Source organism: Pteronotus mesoamericanus, unplaced genomic scaffold (genome assembly GCF_021234165.1).
Source record: "Pteronotus mesoamericanus isolate MK-2021 breed Mesoamerican mustached bat unplaced genomic scaffold, CSHL_Meso_final contig_25, whole genome shotgun sequence".
NCBI classification, from domain to species: domain Eukaryota; kingdom Metazoa; phylum Chordata; class Mammalia; order Chiroptera; family Mormoopidae; genus Pteronotus; species Pteronotus mesoamericanus.
The window spans coordinates 3,157,247-3,182,806 of NW_026555105.1; the positions used below are offsets into that span (position 1 = coordinate 3,157,247).

At 51.2% G+C, this 25,560-nt stretch overlaps 2 protein-coding genes across 3 annotated transcripts; one reads left to right on the forward strand and one right to left on the reverse strand.

The window, feature by feature from the left end:
* Positions 1–2,698: 2,698 nt before the first annotated feature.
* On the forward strand, positions 2,699–15,291 carry AURKA (aurora kinase A). The gene is made up of 8 exons (XM_054573355.1): positions 2,699–2,740; positions 4,646–4,925; positions 6,388–6,442; positions 7,464–7,655; positions 8,533–8,671; positions 12,369–12,517; positions 14,787–14,961; positions 15,106–15,291. Exons 1-8 carry the CDS (start codon positions 2,699–2,701, stop codon positions 15,289–15,291), a joined length of 1,218 nt encoding a protein of 405 aa, XP_054429330.1.
* A 2,434-nt stretch (positions 15,292–17,725) lies between these two features.
* Positions 17,726–25,514, reverse strand: FAM210B (family with sequence similarity 210 member B). 2 transcript variants are annotated; one of them, XM_054573584.1, is made up of 3 exons: positions 25,289–25,514; positions 20,131–20,306; positions 17,726–19,921 (listed from the first exon to the last, which is right to left on the reverse strand). In XM_054573584.1, exons 1-3 carry the CDS (start codon positions 25,478–25,480, stop codon positions 19,705–19,707), a joined length of 585 nt encoding a protein of 194 aa, XP_054429559.1. In that variant the 5' UTR covers positions 25,481–25,514; the 3' UTR covers positions 17,726–19,704. The 2 variants fall into 2 exon arrangements, with proteins under 2 accessions (XP_054429559.1, XP_054429558.1); XM_054573583.1 differs by having other exon boundaries at positions 20,131–20,333.
* Positions 25,515–25,560: the final 46 nt, after the last annotated feature.

A 25,560-nucleotide genomic window follows, 5' to 3' on the forward strand; every position in this document is an offset into this window, starting at 1 on the left:
CTATTTAAATTGACTCTTTGAATCTTAACGGCTCGGGTTTCCGAAAGACGCGGCGGTCTGGGGTCTGAGGCCGTAGCTACCAGGTGCCTAGGCCTTGGGGCAGCCCTTTTCGGTGGGAGGAAGAGGGCGGCCGGCGGGACGGGTGGAGGAAAGCGGGCAGTGGGCCACGGGACTTGCGAGGGAGGAGCTGGAATGAGAAGGCCTCCCTCGGCCCCGCGTCCTCCTTCGTCCTCTCCCTGTGCCCCCTCCTCTCTCTGTTCCCCCGCTTCCTGATCTCCGTCCCCCGCTCTAGCTTTCCAAGTACCCTCCCTCTCATCTGCTCCTGGGTACCGAGGCGCCCTGTCCCCTGGTGTTTATTAAACCCCTGCAGTGGATGGGCTGGTGGGGTTGGGTGGGGGGTGCCTTCTGATGGGATTCTCATACTCATGAACACCTGGGTGAGAAAATATACAGAAGGTTTTTGCTCTCTTGGAGTTTACGTTCTAGTAGGGGTGGGAAGGCCGGCGGCGACCTAGCAAGGTAATTTCCAATGGTGATGAGCGTACGAAAGTAACAAAGCAGTGATGTGTGCGGTTTGCCGGGGAATAGAACGGCCAGGAAAGGCGCTTGTCCTGGCTAGATGGGTGAGTGGGTAAGTGGTAACCTCCTGGAAGAGGCCTTCCTGCGCTGGTGCTTTTCAAACCTTAGATCCCTCCATATCGGGATTCTCGGGGGTCCTTGTTAAACACGTAGACCCACCAAATGAATCAAGCGCTTGGGCATGGGACCCAGGTGTCGAGGTTCATCAAGCTCTCCAGGTGATTCTGATGTTTCATTGAGAACTCGCGATGGAGGCCAGCGCACACTAGCCCTGTGGGCAAGTTGTTGAAATGCAGCATCTGACTTGTTAGGTCTGGGGTTGGGCCTGTCAATCTGTCTTCCTAACTGTCCCTGTACTGCCCTTAACTTTCCTTGTTTGAATTAAACTCTTCAGCAACATACTCATTTCATTTGTGCAGATACTAATTAGTAGGTTCAGTGAAAGAAGGGAAAGCGTAAACCCTCAGTGCTATTACATCTGTTTTCCTGTTGAGAGTAGCAAGAGTCCTGGTTGGAGCTGCGGGGTGCTGTGAAGGTCAACTGGTCCTGTGGCTCCTGAGCCCGGCGTTGACCAGAATCACCTGACCGGCAGTCTTCCTGGGGCTTGCTCCAGAATTTCTGGATCAGAATCTTATACCATTCTACTTACTAGTAACATTCTTGGGAAGAAAAGTGTATTAAATTGGAGCAAATATCTGTAGTTTCTGTGAAGACTGTGGAATCCGTGTCCTTTGGCTTATGAGATCTCATTAGTCTGCTGCTTTGTCATTGTTAGGGAAAGTGGAGACAGCTGTAGAGCTAGTGAGAAATTAGTGTTTGCATAACAAGCAGTTGTTTCCATTTCTCTTGTCTACTGTTTCTACCAAATCACTGTTTGATGTGAGGACTCTAGGCCCTTCAGCTACAGCCTGATCATCAAGGTGGGGTGATTTGCATATTCATGAAATAACTGAAAGCTTGGGGGTGGGGACCGCTTTCTGACCAGATTCTGGAATTCCGAGAGCGCTGGGTGGGAAAACTACTGAAAGGTTTCTGCTTTCTTGTTTACGTTGTACTTGATAGGTTTGCCTGGCTCACGGAATGGGCTTACTGAGTGTTATAAGCTATTTTCATGATTGCTTTGTTAATGGATTAATTTACTCCCTCAAATGTTGGCGTACATACTATGGCCCAGGCAGGTTCTGGGAGTGTTCTGGGACCTGCAACAAAATGGGATTCCGCTGCTGTTCTCCTGGAGCTTGCTTTTTTTTTAGATTCTGAGCTGGCAGCAGGCTATCTGGAGTCTCAGGAAGCAGACAGTAAACACGTCCAGGTGATGTTATATAAGATGTTAAGTAAGGGCTACGAAGAAAAAGGAGTCGTGGTCTGAACAGGGAGCGTCTGACCAGAGACTGAATGAAATGAAGGAGGAAGCCCCAGTTTGGGGGACGAGCTTTATAGGGTGGCAGGGACAGGAAGTACAAAGGTCCTGTGGCAGGGGACTCTTGAGGAAAGAACAGAGCCCTGAATGGCTGGTGTGCCACAGACAAGGGAAGGTGGGGTCAGAGGTGGTCAAGGTTCCCATTCTGAGACCTTGGAGGCCTGAGTCTAAGCTAAGTGAAGAAAGGAGATGAAAGCAAGTGACTGAGCTTGTCACGCTGCCTAGAACCCCAGGAAGGCGGAGGAGGAGAGTTGACCCGTGGGGTGGGGCAGCAGGGGTCACTGAGGGGGATTCCTGGGTGTGGGCTTAAGGGAGGGGGAGAGAAGGAGCGGGCAGTAGAGGTGACCAGTGTGGGCAGCTGTTCCAGAGCTTTGCTGTTGAAGGGGGAAGTGAGTGAACGGGTATGGCTTGACGTCGGTTACGGTGTGAAGAGGACTAAGTTGGAGGACTCGGTGGTGGGCGCGGGGATGGGATGCAGTGAGCGACCCAGGGGAGAGGCTGGTCTTCGGAGAAAAGGCCTCACCTGAATGTTGTCCCATGAGAGAACAGCGCTCCCTTGTCGGCCTCATTGGGGCAAAGAAGACACGTAAAGTTGTGTGTGCTGTTGGGCCTGTGACCGCCAACTAGCAGAGCAGTACTTTGAAGCAGGTGGGGCTGTATAAACTAAAGGTTCTTTTTTTTTTTTTCTTTTCAGGTATCATGGACAAATCTAAAGAAAACTGCATTTCAGGGATGGTTAAGGTAAATTGAATAATCTGTCATCTCAATCACTTTTATAGAACACAAAGGGAGATCAGTCTTCTACCTGGAATTCTTGTTTCCTTCACTTTAGCTTTTAACTTTAGATCCTTTTTCTCAGCATTCAGGAACATTCTGTTGATTCTGTCACTGTGTCTTTTTCTGTTCTACTTTGTCTTATACTTAGCTATTCAAGTCTGTATCATTCCACTGTAGGCAGGATAATAGTGTTCACAATAGGCGCCTAATACTTGGCCTGTACTTACTTGCCAGAAATGAACTGCTTTGCCATAGTTAGTTTTGGCCTTGATCCAGGGAGTGGTAAGTTCAGAGGCATGTCAGGCACATGTTAGGGACTGTTTCCTGGAACCCACCTTAGCACGTTCAGATCAGAGGCAGGGGCTGAGAGCGCATGGTCTTTGACTTTGAGGAACTTCGAGCCCCGTTGGGGAGGTGTGTGGGCCAGTTCCGTGCCTTACTGTATACATGAGTAGGACCCGAATAGTTCCGAGGAGGGGCGCTCACTTCAGACTGGGGTGGGCTGGAGCCCAGGAAGGCTTTGCCAGGAGAGGCCCCGGCTCTTGGCGTTTGCTGTTTGTGGAGCACCTGGGCCCGCACGCACGTGAAGGCGCTTTAATAGCAGCTGTCTCCAGGAAGTCTGCTGAAGTGTAAATGTGGCACGGCCTTTTTTGGAGCAGAGGGGACAGGACTTGTTTTTAGAAGTCTTCATCTTTATGTAAATGGACACTGGCCCTTCTTTTACTGGCTGCAAGTATAAAATGACCACTTAGTAAAAGGTCAGTCTGTGTCGCTGTATTTGATTCTCAATTCCAGGGATAAACATCATTTTTAAAAAATGGCTCCATTTAAAATGTCTGTCGTTGCCTGAATGCCCGTCTGTGTGGGACTCTGAGGCTTCCCTTTCCAGCACCGTTTCCTCGTTTGTTAGGACATTTCCTCCTAGTAAAGCTGGAGAAAGTGTTTCCCCTCCTCTTGATTTTAGTTTGACCAGCCCAGGGTCTTAGAATTAAATTCACTATTTTTTAAGTTGGGGATATTCTACTTAATAGGTGCATAATAATACATTTTGGTAATAACTTTTTAGGAAATGGTTTTATTTTAAAGAGAGGGGGAGGGAGGGAGGGAGGGAAGGACGGAGGGACGGACAGACACATTGATGTCGCAGGCCCCCAGCTGGGGACCCGGCCCGCCGCCCAGGGCTGCGCCCTGACTGGGAAGCTAACCAGTGACCCTTTGGTTCACAGGCTGGCGCTCCATCCACTGAGCCACACCAGCCAGGGCAATTGTTTAATAATTTTTTGAAGAACCTATGTTTGTTTGTTTTTTTCTTTTTGCCAAAGTTGTTTTGACTCAGATGCATTTTGTAAATAGTACTTGGAAAATAATCAGTAGTAATAAGCTTTGTGTGGAAAATCTGGCAAATACAAAACATTCAGACTTTGTCTTTTAAAACTTCATTTGAAGATAATCGCTGTTTAACATTTTGATGCATTTTTTTCCCCCCTAAACATGTATTGTCAAGGAAATTTCAGTGACATTGGGATTTTGGTACAAAGTTTCTGTATTGCAGCTTTTTGCTGAGTGACAATTCCCGAGTCATTGAATTCTCAGCAAGTGTTTCTCCCTCTTTAAATGGGAGTTTAGTTAATGACCATCAGTTCATGGGAGCCCGGTTTTCAGGGTGGGCGTGGGGGAGGGGTTGGAAGCATCATTCTGGCCGTCCTTCCAGCCATGAACGGACGTATCCTCCGCAGGTGCCGATTAAAATAGCTTTCCCCTTCCCTCTGCTCTCGGTGATACTGTTTTGTTAGCTGGCAGACAGAGCCTCCGACTGCGCAGCTCTGGCTTAGGAAGACCTTGAAGCTTCTTTTATCTCCCCCCACCCAGGCTGCAGTTCCTCCCGGCGACGGTCCGAAGCGCGTCCCGGTGCCTCCGCAGTTCCCGCCGCAGCCGCCCTCGTCGGCGCACAGTGGCCAGGCGCAGCGCGTCTTGTGCCCTTCCAATTCCTCCCAGCGAGTCCCTCCGCAAGCACAAAAGCTGCTCTCCAGCCATAAGCCGGGTCAGAATCTGAAGCAGAAGCAGCTGCAGGGCACCAGCGTCCCTCGCCCTGTCTCCAGGCCGCTGAGTAATCCGCAAAAGAGTGAGCAGCCCCCGCCGGCCGCCCCTGGTAAGTCGGCTTTTTCAGACTCCTGGATAGTCATGCTTTCTAGTTGCTTAAAAAAAAAAAAAAAAAAAAAAAGGCAAGTGTATAGATTTGTGTTTTGCACTGTTTTGAGCCCTAGCGTTTATATCGTGTTGACACATGACATCCGATAGGAGACTGCGGGGAGTTTAAGGTCGGGCTGGAGCAACAGCAGCCCCTGCGGGCAGGCCCGTGGGAGGAGCGCAGGCCGGCGCCAGCCTCCTCTGGTGCGCTGCCGGCGCTGAGCGGCGCCGGGCTCCCGGGGCCCGGGGGCAGGTCCGGGGCCGTAGGTGGGCTGAGGCGCCGCGGTCGAGGTCACCCTGACACTGTGGGTCGTGCCGAGGGCCGGCGCTGCATCGCTGGGCACTGGAAGCTGCTGGACGGTCCGTGAGCGGAAGACCGACGGGTCGGTGGCGCGCGCACCCCGGGGGTGTGGAGTGAGCTGGCTGAGCGGCGCTGGACGCTGGAGCCGGGCAGGAGGGAGCCTGAACAGCGGGGCGGGCAGCGTGGCTCTTAGCAGCCACTATTTGCCGTCTGTTGCCTGCCCACGCACAGGAGGCTCTGAGCTAAGTGCCGCCTTCACCCGCCTTGTCTCCTTCAGACCCTGTAACCACTCTGTGACGGTGGTCAGGGTCGTTAACTCAGCTTTACAGGGGAGGAAGCCGCGACTCGCCCGCCTTAACATCCTCGGAGACAGCCAGGATGGAGAGGCGCGGCTGCGCAGCGCTGGGCAGCGAACCGGAACCGGACGTGGGGTGGCGGTCCTGCTCGTGGGGTGGGTGCACGTGAGGGAGCGCACCGCGGAGGGAAAAGCCGGCTTGGCCCTGTGTCCAAACACCTGAGCCGACCGCGCTCTGCGGCCGTTAGGGTTGGAAGTGCCCCACAGAGACTCTGGCTGATGCGAGGGTGACTTGGGCGCCCTGGCGCACCATTGGTTTATCTCTGTTTGGCTGAATCAGTGGCTTATATTTCCGTATTTCCCCCCAACAAGGAATACAGTGGAAGGGCAGTGGCTGGCGTAGGTGTGACTGCACATCGTCGGTCATATTTGTAGGAAGCTTAGGGACAGTTGGCCGCCCACCCAGTGGGGAAAAGGTGGCGAGGGGGGAGCTTGTCATGGGTGGGAAGGCGTGGTTCTGCCTTAGAAGCTCTTCATTTGGAAACTGAGGCTTTGCGGAGAATCTGCATAGTCTCGAGTCTTCAAATTATTGGAAGGCCTAACGTACAATCTGCTCACCTGTACAAATCTGTGGACGTCACGGGGTGGCAGTCGGTCAGGTCGTGGTGGTCTGTCTTCTCTAAGGAGAACCAAAAATGGCCGAGATCTATAATTCTGGATGTATCATTAATACATTGGTGACCATTCTGTGCTTCATTTCTATTCACAGGTTTTTAACTTATTCTGTATAGTTATTCTAAATACAGGTTTTTAAATTATTCTGTGCAGGAAATAATTCTGGAAAGGAACTGGCATCAAAACAGAAAAACGAAGAATCAAAAAAGTAAGCATTTCTTATTTCTGGAGTTCTGTGCTATCATTCTATTAGAATACATCATTTACTTGCAAATTTACTTTTGGGAACGCTTTAAAAAGTAACTATATTTTCATTTTGAAAATATAAATTTCTTGCCTTTATTAAAAAAGAAGGGATTTTAATAATGGATGTCTACCTAGGGACTCAAATTTTGTTTTTGTTTTTGTTTTGTTTTTTTTCAACTTTAGAATAAAGTGTGTGTAAGTCTGTTACAGAAATGTGTAAAATAAGTTTCTCCCCTCAGAAGTAACCACTCCATATGGTTTACGTGTTTCTGTATGTTTTTCTATTTGTGCATAGAAGTGCAAGTTTGTTTAAAAATGAGGTCACGTTGCCATAGAAGCATACTCTATGATCGTGTGAAAATGTTGACAGTATTAATAGAATTGTTGTGTTTTTGATAATAAAGTGGGCTGTGCTATTGCCCCAGGAATTTCCTAGAAGCCTGCCCTCACGCTCTGAAGTGCTAGACTTTAGGGCCTGGCAGGAGGCGCCAGAGTGGCCCGGGCTTTTGCGTTACTTGCCCAGCAGAGCCTGTCTGGAGTCTGCCATTCCGTCCCGTCCCGGCGGCCCTGCGCGGTCCATCCTGCCTGCTCTGCGAGGCGGGGTCTCGGGGGAGGGGCCTGTGGTTGGTTTGCCCGCCGCCCACGGGGTTCCCAGGCCTTCGCCCCTCTCCACCTACTTACCTGCTCCTTCCCGTGGTCTGCAGCGGTGCTAGGAGGCCTGTGTGCCTTCGGACACCCCAGGCCTTGGTGGTTGCAGCACTGGAGTCCCGAGTGCTCCTGGCACTGACTCGGTGCAGGCAGGTGGCGGAATGGGGCGTTTAATGTGTGCGGTGGCTCATTAACTGTGGTGGTGGCTCTTTCTGGCAGAGGGTATGTTCTGAATACAAGAAATATAAAATTATTCATAGGGTGTGTCTATTACTCATTGATGTTAAAAAAGATTTGTTTTCTTGATTTTTAAAATGATGACCTTTTTTTCCTAGGAGGCAATGGGCTTTAGAAGATTTTGAAATTGGCCGCCCACTGGGTAAAGGGAAGTTTGGAAATGTTTATTTGGCAAGAGAAAAGCAAAGCAAGTTCATCCTGGCTCTGAAAGTCTTATTCAAAGCTCAGCTGGAGAAGGCAGGGGTTGAGCATCAGCTGAGAAGAGAAGTAGAAATACAGTCCCACCTCAGGTGAGGCCTCGGGCACTCCTCCGAAGGGCGGTGTGGAGCACTGAGAGCTGTTAAGATGAACGATCGTACGTTTCTGTTTAGAAGGCCTGCTTCACGGACCTGCAGAGTGATGAAATTTGTCATTTTCCAAATGTTCTTCTAGACTTACCTACTGTGGTCCTGAAAGCTCTTTTGAAGGTTGATGTTAATGGGGCAATTTACAAGAGCAGTTTAATTTTTTGGTAGATAATAAGGAGAATGATACCTCTTGGTCTGAGTTGTATGCAGAGGTTACAGGAAGCAGTGGGTCCTTCTTTTTTTTTTTTTTTTTTTTTTTTTGCTGCTCTCAGTGTTTTTTCCAAACTTGAATCAGTTGCTGAAAGTCTGCCTGTACCTGGCCTGCTTCCCTGCTGGGCAGCCACCGGTGGGGCTGAGGCAGGCGGAGGGCCTCGGTGGGCTGTGCACTTGGCCACCCGCATCCCCGTCACGCACGGAGAGCCATCTTGAAGACCACTTTTACCTTCTGCCCCATAGCGTTCAGTGTCTGCCACTGTGGGGAGGCCCTGTCCTTTTCTGTTAATTTGAAGAGAACCAATACTTAGCTGAGTTTCCCCGCAACAAGAATAAATGTGACCTGAAGGAAGGAAATAACAGTCTTAGACCCGTGGTCCACGAATACCTTGAGATGCATGTAAACTGATACGTGGATGTGTGTGCTTCCTGGAGCGGGTCTACAGTTGCAGCCTCTAGCGGTGCGGAGCCGGGGGTTGGGGGTCGTGTGACCAGAGCCCATGTTCGGCGCCCGGTTCACGCGCTGGGCGTGCTCGGTTTCAGCGCGTGTTCCGTGGCCTTGGCTCTGCTGTGAAGCTGGGCTGAGAGTGCTCGCGCTTTGTTGCAGGCACCCGAATATTCTCCGGCTGTACGGGTATTTCCATGACGCCACCAGGGTCTACCTGATTCTGGAATATGCCCCCCTCGGAGCCGTCTACAGGGAACTCCAGAAACTGTCCAGGTTCGACGAGCAGAGAACAGCCACTGTGAGTGTTCGTTTGCTGTCCAGGCTGGTCCCCTGGGCCCAGACCTGTCCTGCAGGCAGGCGCCTCGCATGACTGCCAGGCAGGCTCTTTCACGCAGGGATAGCTTAGCGGGGCGGATAGTTGAGGTGGGAAGCTCAGTTGTACCATATGTACAGGCACAGTCAGGTACCAGGTAGGGTGTGGTAGCTGGTGTGTTTTCGGAACCGTTTTTCTGTGGAAATGTATATGAATAGTTGCCTTTTTTTTTAAAAAAAAAGAAACTATTTTGGAATAATTTTAGATTTACGAAATAATTATGAAGATAGGTACAGATTGGTTTTCTCCTATTAATGATGCACACTTGATTTCTCCTGCTAATCTCTTAGTATGGTACATTTGTAATAACTAGTGAACAAATACTGAGGCATAGCTGTTCACAGAAGTTCACACTTTATTCAGATTGCCTTAGTTTTTCTTACGATTAGACTGGGGTCAGCGGGTTTATGAGAGGAAGATCACAGAGGTAATTTGCATTCCCATCACATGTCAGGGGTACACGCTGACTTGTCACTGTGGGCGGTGGCCTTGATTACCTGGCTGAGGTGGCGGTTGTCACCTGTCTTTCTCCCTTTCCATACTGTGCTTCTTCAGGGGAAGTCCCTATGCACAGCCACACTCAAGGAGTGGGGGCCATTGTGTTCCACCTTCTATAGGGCAGAGTATCTACATAAATTATTTAGAATCTTCTCCTTATGTATTTACTCAGTCATCTCTTAATATGGACTCCTCAGTATTGTATACTTTGCGCTCTAACCTAGCACCGTTTCTTTTGTTGCTGAAATCGTCCAGTTTTGTGCACTGGGAGCTTTTTTCCATGGTTCCCATGTTGTCTGACATCCCCCGTCTTTGTGGATATTTGGTGGTGTTTTTTTATTTGAAGCTTCTGACACTACAAGATGCTCCAGTCTCATCTCGTATATTTCCTACCTCAGTCCTATGATCACCATTTCTCCAAAGAGCCCTGGGTCCTTTCATTGGAAAATGTTATTAGAAACCAAGATCTGGGTGCTAGGTTCACTTGTTGCTACTGGAGTGTCTTCAGGCTCTCGGCTGGCAGAGAGCAAGAAACATGCGCATACTGCTCTGTGCGTGAACATGTATCTGCCGGTTCTTCCGTGCTTACCCACCTGTGTCTGTAGGCGAGCGCGAGTCCGTTGCCGTGCTTACCTTTAGCCTCGCGCTCCAGCGTGGGGAGACCCGGCGTCCACCGTCTTCCGCCCACTTCTCTGGCTACCCAGGGCTGTGTACGTGTCCAGTGGCATCAGAATCCTTAACCAGTTACCCCCATGGGAAGCAGCTGGCATATATACGTTGAAGATTCAGCTGTATCTTTTCGGGGTTGATATAGCTTATTTCTTTTTATTGATGAATGATAGATACTTCACTGCGTGGGTGTACCTCAGTTTATCCCTCCACCCGTTGAAAGGCACCTTGGTTGCACCCAGTTTTTGGTGACTATGAAGAGAGCTAGTGACATTTGCCTGTGTGGTTTTGTGGTGCATGAGTTTTCAGATCGGTCGGGTAAATACCTAGGGATGCAGTTAACTGTGGGCTTTTGTGGTCAGAGCACGTTCAGCTCTGTAAGAAACTGGCCGGTGTCTTCTAAAGCGGCTGTGCCGTCTTGGCATTTGTACCTGTGAGCGAGAGTCCCTGGTGCTCCTCATCCTCACCAGCAATTGGTATTGTGATCTTTTGTGGTTTTAGTCATTCTAATAGGTGTATAATAGTATTTCATTGTTTTAATTTGCGGTCCTCTAATGACATACGATGTCGGGAATTACTTCCTGTGCTTATTTGCCATGTCTAACATCTTTGAGGTGTGGGTTCAGATCTTTTGCTCATTTTTAAATTGTTTTTTTCGGTCATCTTAATTGAACTTTAAGTGTTCTTACAGTTTAGATGCAAGTCCCTTATCACAAGGGTGTTTGACATACGTGCCCCCCCCCGCCCCCCGCCAAAAAAATCTGTGGCTCACCTTTTCATTCTCTTATCTGTGTCTTTCTCAGGGCAGAAGTTTTTAATCTTAAAGTCCAAGATATTAGGTTTCTGCTTTGGGGTGCTGTTTCCCCCCCGTGGACTGTGCTTTTGTTTTACTTGAATTGGATTCCCTGTTTGAAGAAGTTGAAGAGTCTTAATCTGGGCTGTTTTTTATTGAGTCGGCAGACGAGGGGCCTGTTGGATGGTGCTTACTTTGATTTGTTCCGTTTCTTGGTGGAGATCTCTGGCGACTATGTACGGTAATTTTCTTTTTGGCATTGATTTAAATGGCACTGAATTCAGGTGGCTTTCCTTTACTCTCTGAAATCACAGCCCTGTTGGAGAGTGACCCTCTGATGTCTCTGTGGTGAGGACATGCTATTTTAATTTTAAAAGATTGCTTTTTGGATAAGTAGAAATAGATCTGTTCTATTTGCTCTTAAAATATTAGCTAACCAAATTAGTTTGTCATTTAATTGGCAGTTAATACTTCTGCTCAGTTTTCTTCAGTCCAGATGTTCACTGTGGTGTGAGCAGGTAGGCATTGGAAAGAAAATGAAAGACGCGCTCTTTGTCAGATTCTGGGGTCCTGAGGATGAACGTGCGTGCGTGCACACATACCTGTTTTCCTTTTCTGATGAATACAAGTAAAACTAACCGTAGAGAAAGAGGAGGAGCCTCACTTGGACCCAGGCTGGGTGCGCTGGGGTGGCTGTGGAGGGAGGGGCGCCTGAGAGCTCGGGTTTACCCAGAGCAGCCCGTCCGGATTTGAGCAGGAAAACTCCTCCCCTTCGGGCGTTCCAGTGTCGTAGAAGATCGTTTTGTTTTCTTCACTTCCTGTTTATTATGGACTAAATTTTGGTCTCTGGCTTCGGCTGAAAAAAATCCTTTCTGACAGTAATACTTGATTTCTACCCGTTTGTTCAGTAAACCTTCTCTTGGTGTAATGTTCAGTCCTTTTCAATTACTTTTGGAAAACAAAGCCTTCTCAGACGTTAGCCAGAGCTAAATATATTCTTTCAGTATACTAATAACAATTCTTATCTATATGTTAAAGCAAATTCTGGACTTGCTAGAGCTTTCTTTAGTTGAGATGGAAATAGAACTAACGAAAGGACCCACTTGTTTGTGTACTCTTAAGCTGAGTACTGATTAGTTTACCCCAAACTTAATATGCTTCTACGTTCTGTTTATTGTTCAGGAATATGTTTTCCCTCTGATATTCTTAGTGTAAATGATTAACTGAAAACAAATCCTTTTGTTGTCAGTTGCTCTTGGTTTTAAAAATGGGAATTGACTGTACTTGAGAGATGTTTAATTTTTAATTGTGTTTTTAAAAGAATCGTTTGACTCCCTCATTTGTACTGATTGTTCAGCAGTGTCTTAATTGCTGGGGCATAAATTGTCATGTGGGGGTGTAGTTATAGCCTATCATGCCTGTTATATTAGCAAATAAATAAATAACCTCACACTGAATAACTTGTACTTCATGCTGAACACTAATTTGGTTCCATTGATTTTCTTTTTCTTTTTCTTTTTTTTTTTTGAGTCATCAATTGTTTGTAGCTTTTGCTTCAAAACCTACAAAACGTGTTAAAAAATCTATGCTGTATTTTCTTTCAGAGGAGATGTCTAAAATTAACAAAATCTAAAACAGATTTTAATACTTTTTTTTAAATAGTACATCACAGAACTGGCAGATGCCCTGTCTTACTGCCATTCAAAGAGAGTTATTCATAGAGACATTAAGCCAGAGAATCTGCTCCTTGGATCAGCTGGAGAGCTTAAGATTGCAGATTTCGGGTGGTCTGTACATGCCCCATCGTCCAGGTATGTAACTTTAGAGGTGGGACTTGTTGGGTTTAGTGAAAGCCCTGCTGGCTAATGACAAGCTAAATAGGAAAAGACGTGAGCACCTGCGCTGTGCGGAATCGGGGCTCGTAACTGACACGATCCTTCTGAGTAATTTAGGCCCCCGTAGGAAAAGAGTGCCTTCAAGGACATCTTTATTCTGCAACCATCTGGGCTATTTATTGCACCCTAGGCCTGGCGTTAAGGATGCTGAAGGGGACAGGTAAGTAAACAGAGGTGACTAGTGCAGGACGAGGAGAGGTGCAGGGTACGGGGAGCAGAGTGACGCCCCGCCCCCCGCGGTAGTGGGCGGAGACAAGTTAGTGGGCGGAGACAGGCGCGGGGGCAGCACCTGCGAAGGTCTGGAGCCCAGGCCGCGGTTCTGCCGGAACTTCAGCGGCCAAACTGGACGGAAATTTCAGGGTGGTGGTTAAAGATTCTCCTCGGTCTGCTGTTGTCAACAGAATAGTCCTTTCTTGTCCCCTCTTAAAGCTAAGGCTAAATTTAAATCTTATGTGAACTTTGCAAACAAGAGCTAAGATACTCTTTACTGTTTAAATTTAATTTTGGGGGGGTTTAAATAAGCTTTTGAAACCACATGTGAAGTAGAGCATTTAGAAGCATACATTTAATGATAGGAGTTTGTCCACTTTGAGGTAGGACTTTAAAATAATCTGGCTATAATTTTTTAAAATAAGGCTAGTTTTTTTTTAATCTTAAAAATAAAACTAGTTAAAAATTTGTATAGCCTAAATAGTTGCCACGGGGTGTGGGAGAGCTTTGTTTTTGTTACCTACCCACCGCTTGCAATTGGTCTGAGCAATACATTGAATCTGCTTTTTAAAAAAATCTGGGTGTCTGCCACTAGTGGGCGCTGTTGGCGCCTGCTGAGGGAATCAATGAAGAATTGCAGGCTTTGTGGCATCACAGGGCTAAAACTGTACCTTGCCATCCAGTGGTGTCATTATGATAGGATGGATAACTAGCCTTTTCTGAAGGGGACATCTGTGTAAGTGTTGGTGGTCACTTCATTCTGTCTCCCAAACATTACGAACCGGAAGAGCTGCCAGGTCACTGGGTGCTGTCTCCCTTGTCTCAGTGGTGGCGGGAGGGGCTGGATGTCTGCAGAGCTGGCTCCCTAATTCCCTGCTGCCACCCAGGTGAGCGAACACTTAGGCTGGGTCATGCCTGGAGCCCAGCGATCGCGTAAGCTTCGATGGCAAGGAAGAACCGATATAAAGCAGCAAAAGCCTCTCTGGTCTTTGTTCTGGGTTTTTCTGCCACCCCAGCCTATTTGCAGCCTTAGTCATACAAACTCGCATAGAAATGCTGTGGCTGGTCGCGCAGGTGACTGCCCAGCGCTGGTTCCACAGCCGGCATGGTGCTGTGTGGGCTGTGTCTACTTTTTTGGTGAACCTTCAAAAATAAGTTGCAGATGCCACGATTCTTTGTCCTTGGAGCACTTCAATGTGCGTCTCTTAAAAATAAGGATATTGTCCCATCTAATCCCAACCAGTGTCACTCTTAAGAAAATGAGTAGCGCTGGTAATAACCAACACTTAGTCCATGTTCAGATGTGCCCAGTTGTCCACAAAATTTTATAGCTTGTTTTAAATCAGAATCTAAATGAGGTCCATGCATTCTATTCTATTTGTGTCTCTTTGGTCTAAATTGGTCCATTTGCCCCACAATTTAGGCTGGATTTTTCTGATTGCGGTGTCACTTAGCTTTGTCTTTCATCCTCTGTGTTTACTGAAAACTGGAAATTGGGCCTAGGGGCCTGCAGAATATTTTTGGCAAGAGTACCTCACAGGCCACCCCAGCTTTTAGAATCTCCAGTACCAAGGATGTGTGAGAAGGCAGCATGTACCTACAGCCCCAAACCAAGTGCTTTTGCAGTGGGACAGTTTCTTGTCATCATGTTACTGGCTCTTAAGCCTTTTAGGGTACCTGCCATGTAAAAACTATAGAACACTAAGTTGTATTTACAGAGAACTTTGCATGGCTGCTTTTATAAAGTAGTGATTGGCCGGATTCGGGGTGTAGCTGGGTTGTTGGCCGTGTGATCTTGCACAGCTCCCTCAGCCCATTTCCTCTCTGAAAATGGAGATTTATAACAGGACCTACTTCATAGCGAGGACCCGGCCTGGGAAGACACTCAGCCAGGGTCAGTGTAGTCGTTAGAGATGTCAAGCAGCTGCTGCGATCGCAGAGCCCAGCGCGTCAGCCTGGGCCTCCCTCGTTCTAGGAGAACCACCCTGTGCGGCACCCTGGACTACCTGCCTCCTGAGATGATCGAAGGCCGGATGCACGACGAGAAGGTGGACCTCTGGAGCCTGGGAGTTCTTTGCTATGAATTTTTAGTCGGGAAGCCTCCTTTTGAGGCAAGCACATACCAAGAGACCTACAAGAGGATATCACGGGTAAGACGCAGCTAGAAGGGACCCATCACTTCTGTTAGGATCCTTTCTGTCCCTGTCAGCCTTCCCTTTAGGCTGCGATCTGAATATTTAAACTGTTCTCTCTAAACCACATTTTGTGACCGCCTGTCACTTCTTGTGCTCCAGGTTGAATTCACATTCCCTGACTTTGTACCAGAAGGAGCCAGGGACCTCATTTCAAGACTGTTGATGCACAACCCTAGCCAAAGGCTGGCCCTGGGAGAAGTCCTTGAGCACCCCTGGGTCACCGCGAACTCCTCCAAACCAGCGAGCGGCCGGAAAAGCCCAGAGCCCGCGGGCAAGCAGTCGTAAGGCTCTTGTAGGGGGAGGACCCCCTGAGCCAGGGCTGCTGTGTAATTGGTCGTAAACTCCACTCCCGACCTGCCCTTACTGCCGACGGCCCGCCTGCCACCCGCAGCACTGTGGAAAAACATATTATTTTTACTGAGCAGGCAGTACCTCATGCTTCCCACTGAGAAAGTTCCACTTCAGTAGACATGACAGTGAAGCAAAAGTCACCAGGAGAGTTGTACTGACTTCACTGGTTTCATCCTCCGGAGGCAAGGTTCAAGGGCAGCCGCCCGCAGCCTGTTTGGGTTAGGGCATCCTTGCAACGGGCGACCCAGGGCCGGTGGTGGCAGGGGGGCCCCTTGGCCCTGCCCTGGTCAGTTCAGCAGCTGTGCAATAACCTTCCAAGTTCCTGAGTGTGTGTGTAACTTATGGGTGGCCACGCCTGGGAAAGCTGTCAGAATGAGCGCGTGACTCTTAAATAGTAAAATAAAAGAGATGTGCCTAGACTCCGTCCCTTCCGGAATGCTCTGTCAGCCCCGTCACGCCTGCTACCTAGTCCTCCGCTCCCTGCCTTTTGTCTGAGCCTTTGCAGGCTGGGGACACGTGCTCCACCTCCGTTGCGGGACTGCTCGGGCCGCGGATGGGATGTGTGTCTCGGCCAGTTCTGAATGTTCGGGGCTTTTACAAAATGTTGATGGTTTACGTACTGTTTCTGTAAGACACATACAGAATGTTTACTCTCTGAAGCTTGCATGTTTTACCTTGACGGTCGTGTGCGTGTCCCAGCAGCTCAGCCGGCACTTCGCGCAGTGCCGGGCCCCGCCCGGGCCTGGGCTTGGCGGGGAGGCAGGACAGCCTGCGCGGTGCTGTTGGGCTGAGGTCCCAGAGCTGGCCCGGCCTGTGGACACCCCCATTGTTCCTTCTCCCGCCCTGCGGTGGCTGGGGACACGATGTGGGAGGACGGCCGCTGACCGTGGGGTAATGAGGAGTCGGGAGAGGCCTCCAGACGCAGTGGCCTCTGAGGCTTGGAGGACGGGGGAGGATCGACAGGTTGGAGGCGAGAAGTTGCCGCCACTGATGAGGGACAGCGGGGAACCTGGCGCAGAAGTGGGGAGCGGTGGCCTGTGGCAGCTGGTGCACCAGGAGCTGGGTGTGCAGGCAGCCAGCGCCCCCTTCCTCCTGCCGACCGTCCCACGTGCCCAGGAAGTGTTAGCGCCTTTCTAGGCCACGACGGTCAGGGCAGCGCCTGACAACAGCCCAGCGCACGGGCTGGGCTCCTCAGCAGGTGCTCCTGAGGACCGGCCGGCCGGCCACTTAGCAGTTCACAGGACTGGGTGCTCCTGGGGTGGGGCAGGGGCCTCTCTGGGGGTTCGCCAGAGCTGCGGGTGGTCAGGAAACACACGGGAAGAGTTGTCAGTCGTTCACATTCCCACCTGCTCACCTCTGGGCTCTGACCCTGGTCTCAGCAGGTGACAAAGAGCCCCTTTTGTGGGCTGAACTACTTTGCAAACTGACTTTACAAGTGTGGTCTCTGTCTTGGTTCTCTGATGAAGGACTGTTCCCTTAGCATCCCTCCTCCCCGAACCAGGGATCTGGGTGTGACCTGTGTTCCTGTGGCTTATAAAAGTGGAAGCCCCTTCAACACAGGTGGTAGAGGCTTCTTCCTGGGCCCCCTTGGTCACCCGGCTCCTTGTGGGGGGGCGGGCGGGAGCGGTGCTTATTTTTATCACACCGGAGTTACAGCGTGTGTGTAAACTTGAAACACGCATCGGTCTGGAGAACATGGGTGACTCCCCACCTGTTCCCCATCGGCCTGGAAATGAGCAGAGGCCATGAGATGCCACTGTGGCGCTCATGTTCTGTCGCCTCCGGATGTATAAAGTTACAAACCCGTTTCTGGCTGCCGGCACCCTCTGCTCAGCAACCACATGTGGACTTGACCATGACCAAGGAAAAGGTGGAAGCGTCAAGCTTCCTGAGCACCAGTAGAGACATACTTTCACGGCCAACTTTCAATGCAAGAGACTAAATGCCAGAAATGTCCTAAACATAAGGAAGTGGCCAACATCCAAGTCCGTGTCGAAGGGGTTGAAGTGGCCACGGCATCCTCAAAACAACCGAGTAGAACTGCAGTGCCCCCTTAGCCCCGTACGGAGGCAGGGGCTTGCTTTGGTTCCCACGGACTTGAAGCTGACCCAGCCTTCACCTTTCAAAGTCGTGCTGTCACATGCAGCATCCCGGGCAGCTACGGTTAACATGATGTGACTAACTTCACCAGTGACAGTAGCTAAACTTCTGTCACTTGCCCACACAGAACCCCACACAGCAAAGAAAACAGCTCACTGTCGTGGCACAACATTAATAAACTAGTTACATGGTGCTGCTTCATAATCAACAATTATGGTTTCCCAGAAGAGCAATACAAGTTCCATAATCTTTACAAAGATGTTTATTTTGTTTCACAGTATTGAAGCTGCTCATTTTGTCAGATAGGAATAATGAGAGGTGAACAGTGGCTTTACAGTTTTAAAATAGATATCCATTTTATTCCTAGTTGCATAAAAATACGAGCAGTGCGCGCACCTTGCTGGTGAACTGCGGTAATGGTTCCTTGAGTTGCTCCCCTCCAGCGCTGCGGTCCTGGCCACTGGCCGGGGAGGGGAGGGCAGGGGAGGGGAGGGGAGTGAAGCCAGGGTGTAGAAGGGACTCTGGCTATTTGATGGGGCGATTCGTTTATTGCTTTTGCCCTTCCAATCCACTCGCATCACTCCAAACAGAGTTTAAGACGTAAGCCCTTAAACCTGTCCTGTCAGCTTTTTTTGCATAGGCATTACAGGGGTCTGTTCGGTAGGGGCACAGATGAAGGAGGGGGTTTGCAGCCCGAAGCCAAAGGTTTAAAGGGAGACCAGCCCGGTGAAAAGGCTGGTCTGTCCACAGGAGGAATGGCCACGCCCTGGTATCGCACATCTTGCTCAGCTGAGTGGATGCTCTTAAGCTTAGATCCCAGAAAGGCAGTTCCACCTTGATACTGGTAGAACCTTTTGGCAATGAGCCAATTGCTTTAAAAGGGGAAAAAGATTCAGATCCACTTTGGAGAACTTGCAAGAGGGGACTCTGTCCCATAATGATTTTAAACTTAAGCGACTGACCTGGGTCGCTGACGGCTAACTAGAGAAGTGTCAGCAGCCAGGTCGGAAAATTAGGACCGTTAGTCTGTGGTTTAGTTTGTTTGTCCCGAATGTAATTAAACTTAAAAAAGAAACAAACAAAAAAAAAGGGGAGCCAGGAAGTAGACCACCAGGAGCTGCCCTGAGCTGGGCAGCAGGGCAGAACTGGTCAAACTGGGCTCCCAGAGCGCGCAGCTGGGGCGCGAGACCGCACTCGCCCCACAGGGAGGGCGTGGGGAAGCCAGTCCCGCCCGCCCTCCTGGCCCCTAGTACTTCACAGTTGTCCTCCATTTATAGCAAGTGCTACCAACTTCCCTTTTCAGAGTGATTCCAAAAAAAAAAAAAAAAAATTTTTTTTTTAACTGCACATGATTTTAACTTAATTGAAAAATAGAAGGAGCACCACAATGTAAACACTGTGACAGCTCTGAAATGTCTGAAGTTTGAGACTCAGCGCGTAGGGCAAAGACTCAGCTTTGCAGGTGTGCAGTAGCCACATTCCTCTCAGGACACGGGCACCAGGGGGTGCCATTACTATTGGACAAGTTTCCACATTTTATCTAAATGGAGAAAATGACCCTGAGCGACTTTGGTGACATTTGAGAAAAACCACCTGAGGTAGGCCCCCATTACGTCCCCATGTGAAGGGGTTTGGGGACCAAGGAAACGCACCAGACACACTTGTTTTTCTTCCCCTCAAACAAGGGTCAGGAACGTGAAGGTGTCGGTGCTTCTTTGGGTCCTCATTACATAGTGTTAGGTCTTAAATTCTGCTTCATTAATTGTAGCGCTGGCAGCTGTTTTGCAGAATATTGCATATTAAACCGCAGGCCGCCTGACGACAAATACTGCAGGAAGCGGGGTTTTAAAATTAGCTTCATGAATTGTTGGTTGCACTTTAAGAATCCGAACAAAGATGAACCCCTGGGGCTTTTGCAGAAAGACCCTCACCAACGACCTTCCAGAGGGACGTTTCACAATCTAGCAGTTTACCGTGACGGCCCATTTGTGGTGGTTTGCTGACATTTTAGATAATGTATACAAGCCCTATGATGAAGCGCACTAACAAAATTTATAAAGAAAAAAAAAATTACAATTATTCCAACACCTGAATTTTGCTGGCAAAACATCCATGAGAACATAGAAAGTGGCCCGGCCCCCCACCCTCACCAAAGAACAAAACAACCAAAACCCTACAACCCTACAACCCACCCGAAAGGTGTTATTTAAAAGAAATTGGCTTTCTGGCCCACAGTTGAAGAGCTCTTCAAAGCTTTGCAGCTGGAGGTTTAAAAAATCCCACTTTCCGAAAATACCTGACAACGAAGGGCACGGAAACTAAGGTCATGCTGATTCTCACGGGCGCGAACAGCTTGTGGATGGCGTAGGCCACCACAAAGGTGCTCGCACCTGTGGCCACTTTTGACTGGACCAGCGACTCCTTAAGTCCGAGCTTGAGCAGGATGGCAGACACGTCCACGCCGCTGCAGGGGAAGGAGGCGGACACAAAACAACAGCTATTACAGCACGGCATTGGGCTGAGACGTTGATTTGGCTCTGGGATTGACGTTATTTTAAAAAACGTGATGACAGGAGCTCGATGAATGAGAAGTCTTAGGACAGAAAGTTCTTAACCACAGAGAATCTTTCATGAGGGCAAAGAACGAATACTTGTTACTGCCAACAATCTTACCTTGAAACGATTGTGTAAAACAGGCCCAGGGAGACTAATGAGATGCCAATGTGCAGGGACACACCAACAGCTCCGTATTCTTGGAAAACCTTCCTCAGCTGCTGTGCCTTGCTTTGCTTCTTCTCCTCTGCACTGCTGACGTCGCGGACTGCTGCGGCCGCGGTTTTGCTGGGGTCCTGTGCACAAACACAGAAGGGGAGACCCTCTAAGGGTGTCGGCGGTCATCACCAGCTTTCCTGCGCACGCAGCGTTCTACTCTCCTTCCTACCCAAGGGGAGCTCAATTCCCTGCTTTCTTACTTAGAGAGCTGAGGCCAGTGCCGCCCTAGCCACTAGGGACAGTGAAAGGTTGGGTACCAGGTACCATGGGCAGAGTGATGGCCCCAAACATGTCCAGGCCCTGGTCCCCAGAACCTGTTACTGGCGCCTTCCAGAGCAAAAGGATTTTGCAGATGCGGTTAAGTTAATGATCCTGTGTGGGAGCCCTGTAATCACGAGTCCTTCTGAGTGGAGAGAGGGAGGCAGGGGGCCAGAGGAGCAGGTGTGAGGCAGCGGCAGAGTCAGCGCTGCGCTGCGGGCTCGGAGGCCGGGGGTGCGGGCGCCCTGGAAGCTGGAGAGGCCAGAATGGATTCATCCCCCCTGCCAGGGCCTCCAGAGGAACCAGCGCAGCCAGCACCTTGGCCCGAACCCCGCCAGACCGAGTGTAGGCTTCCGACCCCCAGGACTGACAAGGGGTGAGTGGGCATCGGTGAAAGCCGCCAGCCTTGTGGCGACGGCAGCGGGAGGAACGAGCACCCGAGGGCTCGCGGGCTTGGGGATGACGGCGACACTGCCCTGAGCACTGGCTCCGGTGAGGCAGCGCTCCCAGGCTCCTGCGCACCCGCTGTCCGCTTTCAGCCGCACAGCAGCCCGTAGGGAGATACTGTCGCTCCTTCCTCTTTACAGAGGAGCCGCATGGGCGCAGACAGGCCGGTCCGCAGCAGGAGCACGCGGCAGCCCTGCCCGGCGCTGCGAGGCAAGCGCCGTGGGTGCCGGACACAAGGGGGCAGGGCGGCGGTCTATTTCCTTCCCTTACGGGGTCGGGGTCGAGGCTGACCCCTGGGATCAGCACAGGTCAAGGAAGGGCCATCCGCACGCTGGCTGGGACTGGCGCAGCAACAGTTCACAGCACGTGGCCCTGCGAACATTTATTGAGGACTCTGGGGTCTGGGATGTTTGGGAGAAACAGAAAAACCTACAGCACTGGATTAAACAACAACAAAGACCAAAACTCCTTCCCAATATAGAGAGTACTTTTTTTTTTTTTTTTAAAGATACTTATTTTTAGAGAGGAGAAAGGAGAGAGAGAGAGAGAGAGGGAGAGAAACAACGTGTGGCTGCCTCTGCGCACCCCACTACTGGGGACCTGGTCCGCAGCTCCAGCCTCTGCCCTGACTGGGAATCGAACCAGCAACCATTGGGTTTGCAGGTCAGTGCTCAATCCACTGAGCCACACCAGCCAAGGCAAGAGTGCTTTTTTTAATCAGGAAATTTCTTTAACTCTGAGAACAGACCTCAGAGCCTTTCTTGGCAGGTAGTATCTGGGGCAGCTCTAGGCATGGCCTTCGCAGAAGCCCAGGATGCCGTTGTCTTTGTATTTTTAGAGCCACACTTGAAAGGCAAGAGGGAAGAGCGTGACAGACAGTGCAGAAAACCCGCGAGGTAGGGGCAGGGCCCCCTGGAATGAAAAGGGAATACTTCAGGGCAGCCCTGCACACAGCAGAGGCCCCCCACCCCGAACTCAACAAGGTGTGCCCGCCGGCACGGCAGCGGACCCCCAGCCTGCTGCAACCTGCTCCAGGCGGCTCTGACCTCTGGGGGAAGGCCCCAGGGGGCTTGGGAGCTGCTGGTCTGTTTGCCCAGAGCCCCCCTTGATTTTTAATTACATACAAGAGCTTCTTCCCCTTTATCCCCTCTCCCCAAAAAAGTCTGTACAAAACTCAGATTTATAAGTTAGAAGTCTTTTCTTTACCTCCCATTTGAAAGATCATCTCCTTTGTTCCAAAACTGTAGTTGGAAGTGAAAAAAAAAAACAAAAAACAACACACAAACCCAAAACCACAACACCCAGAAGCTTCGCCTTGGAATGAAATTTGTTTCATTAAAGGCTAGTCCGGTCCTTGGGAATGACGTGTTAAGGCCGCGGAATGGGGACACATTGTGTTTCATCCCTGCCTTTAGCTTTGACTTCTGTGTGTCTTTTCAGACTTCAAACAAGCACCTCAAAGGGGGAGGGCCGGTGAGATCCAGCTGTGGGGTGATGGCGCCCCGGAGACGTTCCGACCGGCAGTGAAGCAGAGCCTGTTTCCCCTCACCCGAGCGCGTGCTGCTTGCTTTGAGGGAGAGGGAGAGGGAGAGGGACATCGATGGGATGCCCCTTGCACACACCCCCACCGGGGACTGAACCCGCAACCTAGGCACGTGCCCTGTCTGGGAATCGAACCTGCGATCTTTAGGTGCACGGGATGACACGCCCACCAACGAAGCCACGCCGGTCTTGGAAAGGTTTTAGGAAAACCACCAGCGTCGTCGGGACAGGCCTCTCCTATTGCGCCTGGCGGGCCTAGCACTTTAAAGGCTTCATTTCCTAGCAATGCTCACAGTCCTGTCATGCGGCCACCCTGCCCTCCCGCTTTGACAGACAGGACATGGAGGTTCAGAGGGAAGCGCAGCACCTGGACTGGGTACCACGCTGGCCGCCACCCGGCCGCACGGCCGCACAGCTCATGTATAGCACGTCCAGGCTCCGGAGACAAGGAGGAAGGCTTCGGCTCCTTCAGGGTGGCCAGCGCGTGTGACCTCCCTTTTTCTCAAAGCCTTTGACTGTCTGCGCTGCCCACCAGCCAGAACGGCTGCTCCTCTGATAAACCGGCTGCGGGTGGGCGAGCTGCCAGATGGAGGGCCCAGATAGGACGGACCACCCACAATCTGCAGTTCCAGGTGCCAACGACGCTCTGACGGAGGCCGGCGCTCGCTGGGAGCCCCTTCCACGCTCCACCCTGGATGCTCAGCCCGACCAGACTACTGACACCTGCCTGTCCTCTTCCGTGTGCGCGCACGTGTGTGAGAGATGCCCCCTTCCATATTTATAAAAGCACAAAAGACCGTATTAGAAGGGCAGGAAGGTTTGAGGAATGAACCAAAGATCTTGCTCACCAGTTGCTCGCATTGTTTGGAGCGACGCCTGTTTTCATTCATTTGATACATAATATTACTACTGCACACTATATTGTGTTTGCTTTGCACCAATTCTGAGTACTTTGAAAATATTAACTCATAATCCTCACAACTACCCTGCGAGACAGGCACTACTGCCATCCCCACTTAACAGAAGAAGATCCTGGAAGCTCAGAGAGGTTGAGTAACTTTCCGAGGATCACACAGGGGTCGCCGGTGGCAGTTGGGATCCAGACCCGCGGAGCCTGGTTCTCAGGCCCTTGCTCGTAACACCCGTGCTGCGTTCTCACTCACGAGGGTCTGCGCCGTGCGAGGCACTGCTGTGAGTGTGCGAGGTACAGCAACGAACGAAGCAGACGAGACCTCACCCTCAGACAGCTGGTGGTCCAGTGCGAGGGGATGGAAAAGGAATCTGTTGGGGCTGCCTGATATTACGCATGCTATGGAGAAACAGCAAGGAGGGGGCAGGCAGGTAGAACATACCAGGTGCTGGGTACATGACCATGTTTTCCACTCTCACTCTATGACATGTGAATTAATATCCCATTTTACAGATGAGGATACTGAGACACAGAAGTGAGGGGATTTGATCAAGGCCGCAGAACAAGTGAGTAGAGACAGGAATAGAGGAGGTCTGAGACCACGCTCATCACCGCTGTTTACACATAACACGCATGCGTGCCAGTGACAGGGCCTGGCCTGGGGACAAGGCTGATGTGGCTGCTGGGACAGACCAGCAAGTCAGGAGGGCATTCCAGATAACGAGTGCAGGAAAGAGCCGCACCCGTGGGGCTGATGGGGGCCATGGGAGGCCTCCCTGGTGGTCAGAGACGTCTTCCTGGAGGAAGGGCTGAGCCACGAGGAATCGCCAGGAGGCAGAGGGGTGTGTGTGGCGGGGGCCAGGCCCCTGGCAACTCCCACGCTGGGCTCCGGGGTCAGAGAGATCTGCTGCCCGTCCAGTGCAGGGAGCAGGAGGCAAGGAAGAAGTTTCTCCATCTGTGCAGGAGGCACAGTGAGGGCACGGGTCCAGTCCCCACCAGGTGTCCACTCGGGAAGTGCTGGCTAGTGCGGCACTGTGCGCAGGCCTTCATGGGCTCACAGAACTGGCCCTGAGCACTTGTTGGAGGTGTGCTATTTTTAGCCCTGGGGAGGGGCGGAGGCCTTCAGCCCTGGGTGAGGTCACACCCGTGGGCAGTGCTGGGGCCTGATGGCAAAGGGCCCGCAGGCACTGGGCGGGCGGGAGGCCGGGCTCTGGGTCTCAAACCAACCTGTTAGTCCTGTCTCTGCATTAGACTGTTTTTCTTTTAAGGAGACACACTTAAAGGAAAAACAAGTGTAATAGGGGTTTTTTGTTTTTTTTTAAAGGTAAGCCTGTATTAACTTTCTGAATAGAAACCAGTTTTCGCTTACTGTACAGAGAAGGCAACCGAAATGAAGTAACACTGCGTGTCCTGCGTGAGCCTTGCCTGGAGTCGGCTCCTTTGATTAGATAAAAAGGGAGCAGCAGCAACCGTAGGGAGCCGTCAGCGGCGGCAGCACCCACGGGAGCTCTGGGGCCCAGCGAGTAGGCTCTAACGTGACTTCAGAAGGAAACAACTCTGACGGTCAGGTGAGGACGTTAACTCAAGTGCAGGCCCCACCTAAAATTTGCTAGGCTACCGCCGCCGCCGTTGGCAACTCGGGGCTCCCTCCGCCGGAGACTGTGACCTTGGGCAGACCACTGCTTCCCAGAGTCTCAGTTTCCCCGGCTGTCAAATGGGAGGTTCACTTCCTTGGCTAACAGAGATTCCGGATCTGGGGACCCTGGAGGTGCTCGCCTCCGGCAGCTGCGCGTGCAAAGTTCTCCTCTGGCGGAAGTGGACCAGGGATCGGGGCGCTGTGGGACCCGGGATTGAGGCACTGGGGGCGGGGGCGGGGGCAGGGGTGGCGGGGGGGCGGCTTACCTGGCGGCTGCCGCCGTAGTTCCCGTAGGCCGCGCACGGCAGCAGCCGGGCGTCTGGCACTGGCCGGAGCAGCGGCAGGAGTAGCGTTGGCGGGGCGCAGGGGGCGGCAGCGCCCAGGAGCCAGGAGGCGCGAGACTGGACCCGGGCGCCCACCCTGCCCGCGGGGCCCAGCAGCACCAGCAGGCGGGCCATAGTGCTCGGCGAGGTGCCGTAGCTCGCTCTGCCCACCGGCGCGGGAGCGAGCGCGGGTGGGCGGGGCCGGGCCGCGCCCG

What these genes read in the sequence shown, in the direction of transcription:
- AURKA (XM_054573355.1), top strand. Translation starts at nt 2,699, where the DNA reads ATGGACAAATCTAAAGAAAACTGCATTTCAGGGATGGTTAAG. An exon ending in AAAAACGAAGAATCAAAAAA is followed by an intron (nt 6,443 to 7,463) that starts GTAAGCATTTCT and finishes TTTTTTTCCTAG; the next exon opens with GAGGCAATGGGCTTTAGAAG. An exon ending in GTACATGCCCCATCGTCCAG is followed by an intron (nt 12,518 to 14,786) that starts GTATGTAACTTT and finishes CCCTCGTTCTAG; the next exon opens with GAGAACCACCCTGTGCGGCA.
- FAM210B (XM_054573583.1), bottom strand. Translation starts at nt 25,480, where the DNA reads ATGGCCCGCCTGCTGGTGCTGCTGGGCCCCGCGGGCAGGGTGGGCGCC. An exon ending in ACTACGGCGGCAGCCGCCAG is followed by an intron (nt 20,334 to 25,288) that starts GTAAGCCGCCCC and finishes ACACCCTTAGAG; the next exon opens with GGTCTCCCCTTCTGTGTTTG. An exon ending in TTTTACACAATCGTTTCAAG is followed by an intron (nt 19,922 to 20,130) that starts GTAAGATTGTTG and finishes CTTCCCCTGCAG; the next exon opens with CGGCGTGGACGTGTCTGCCA.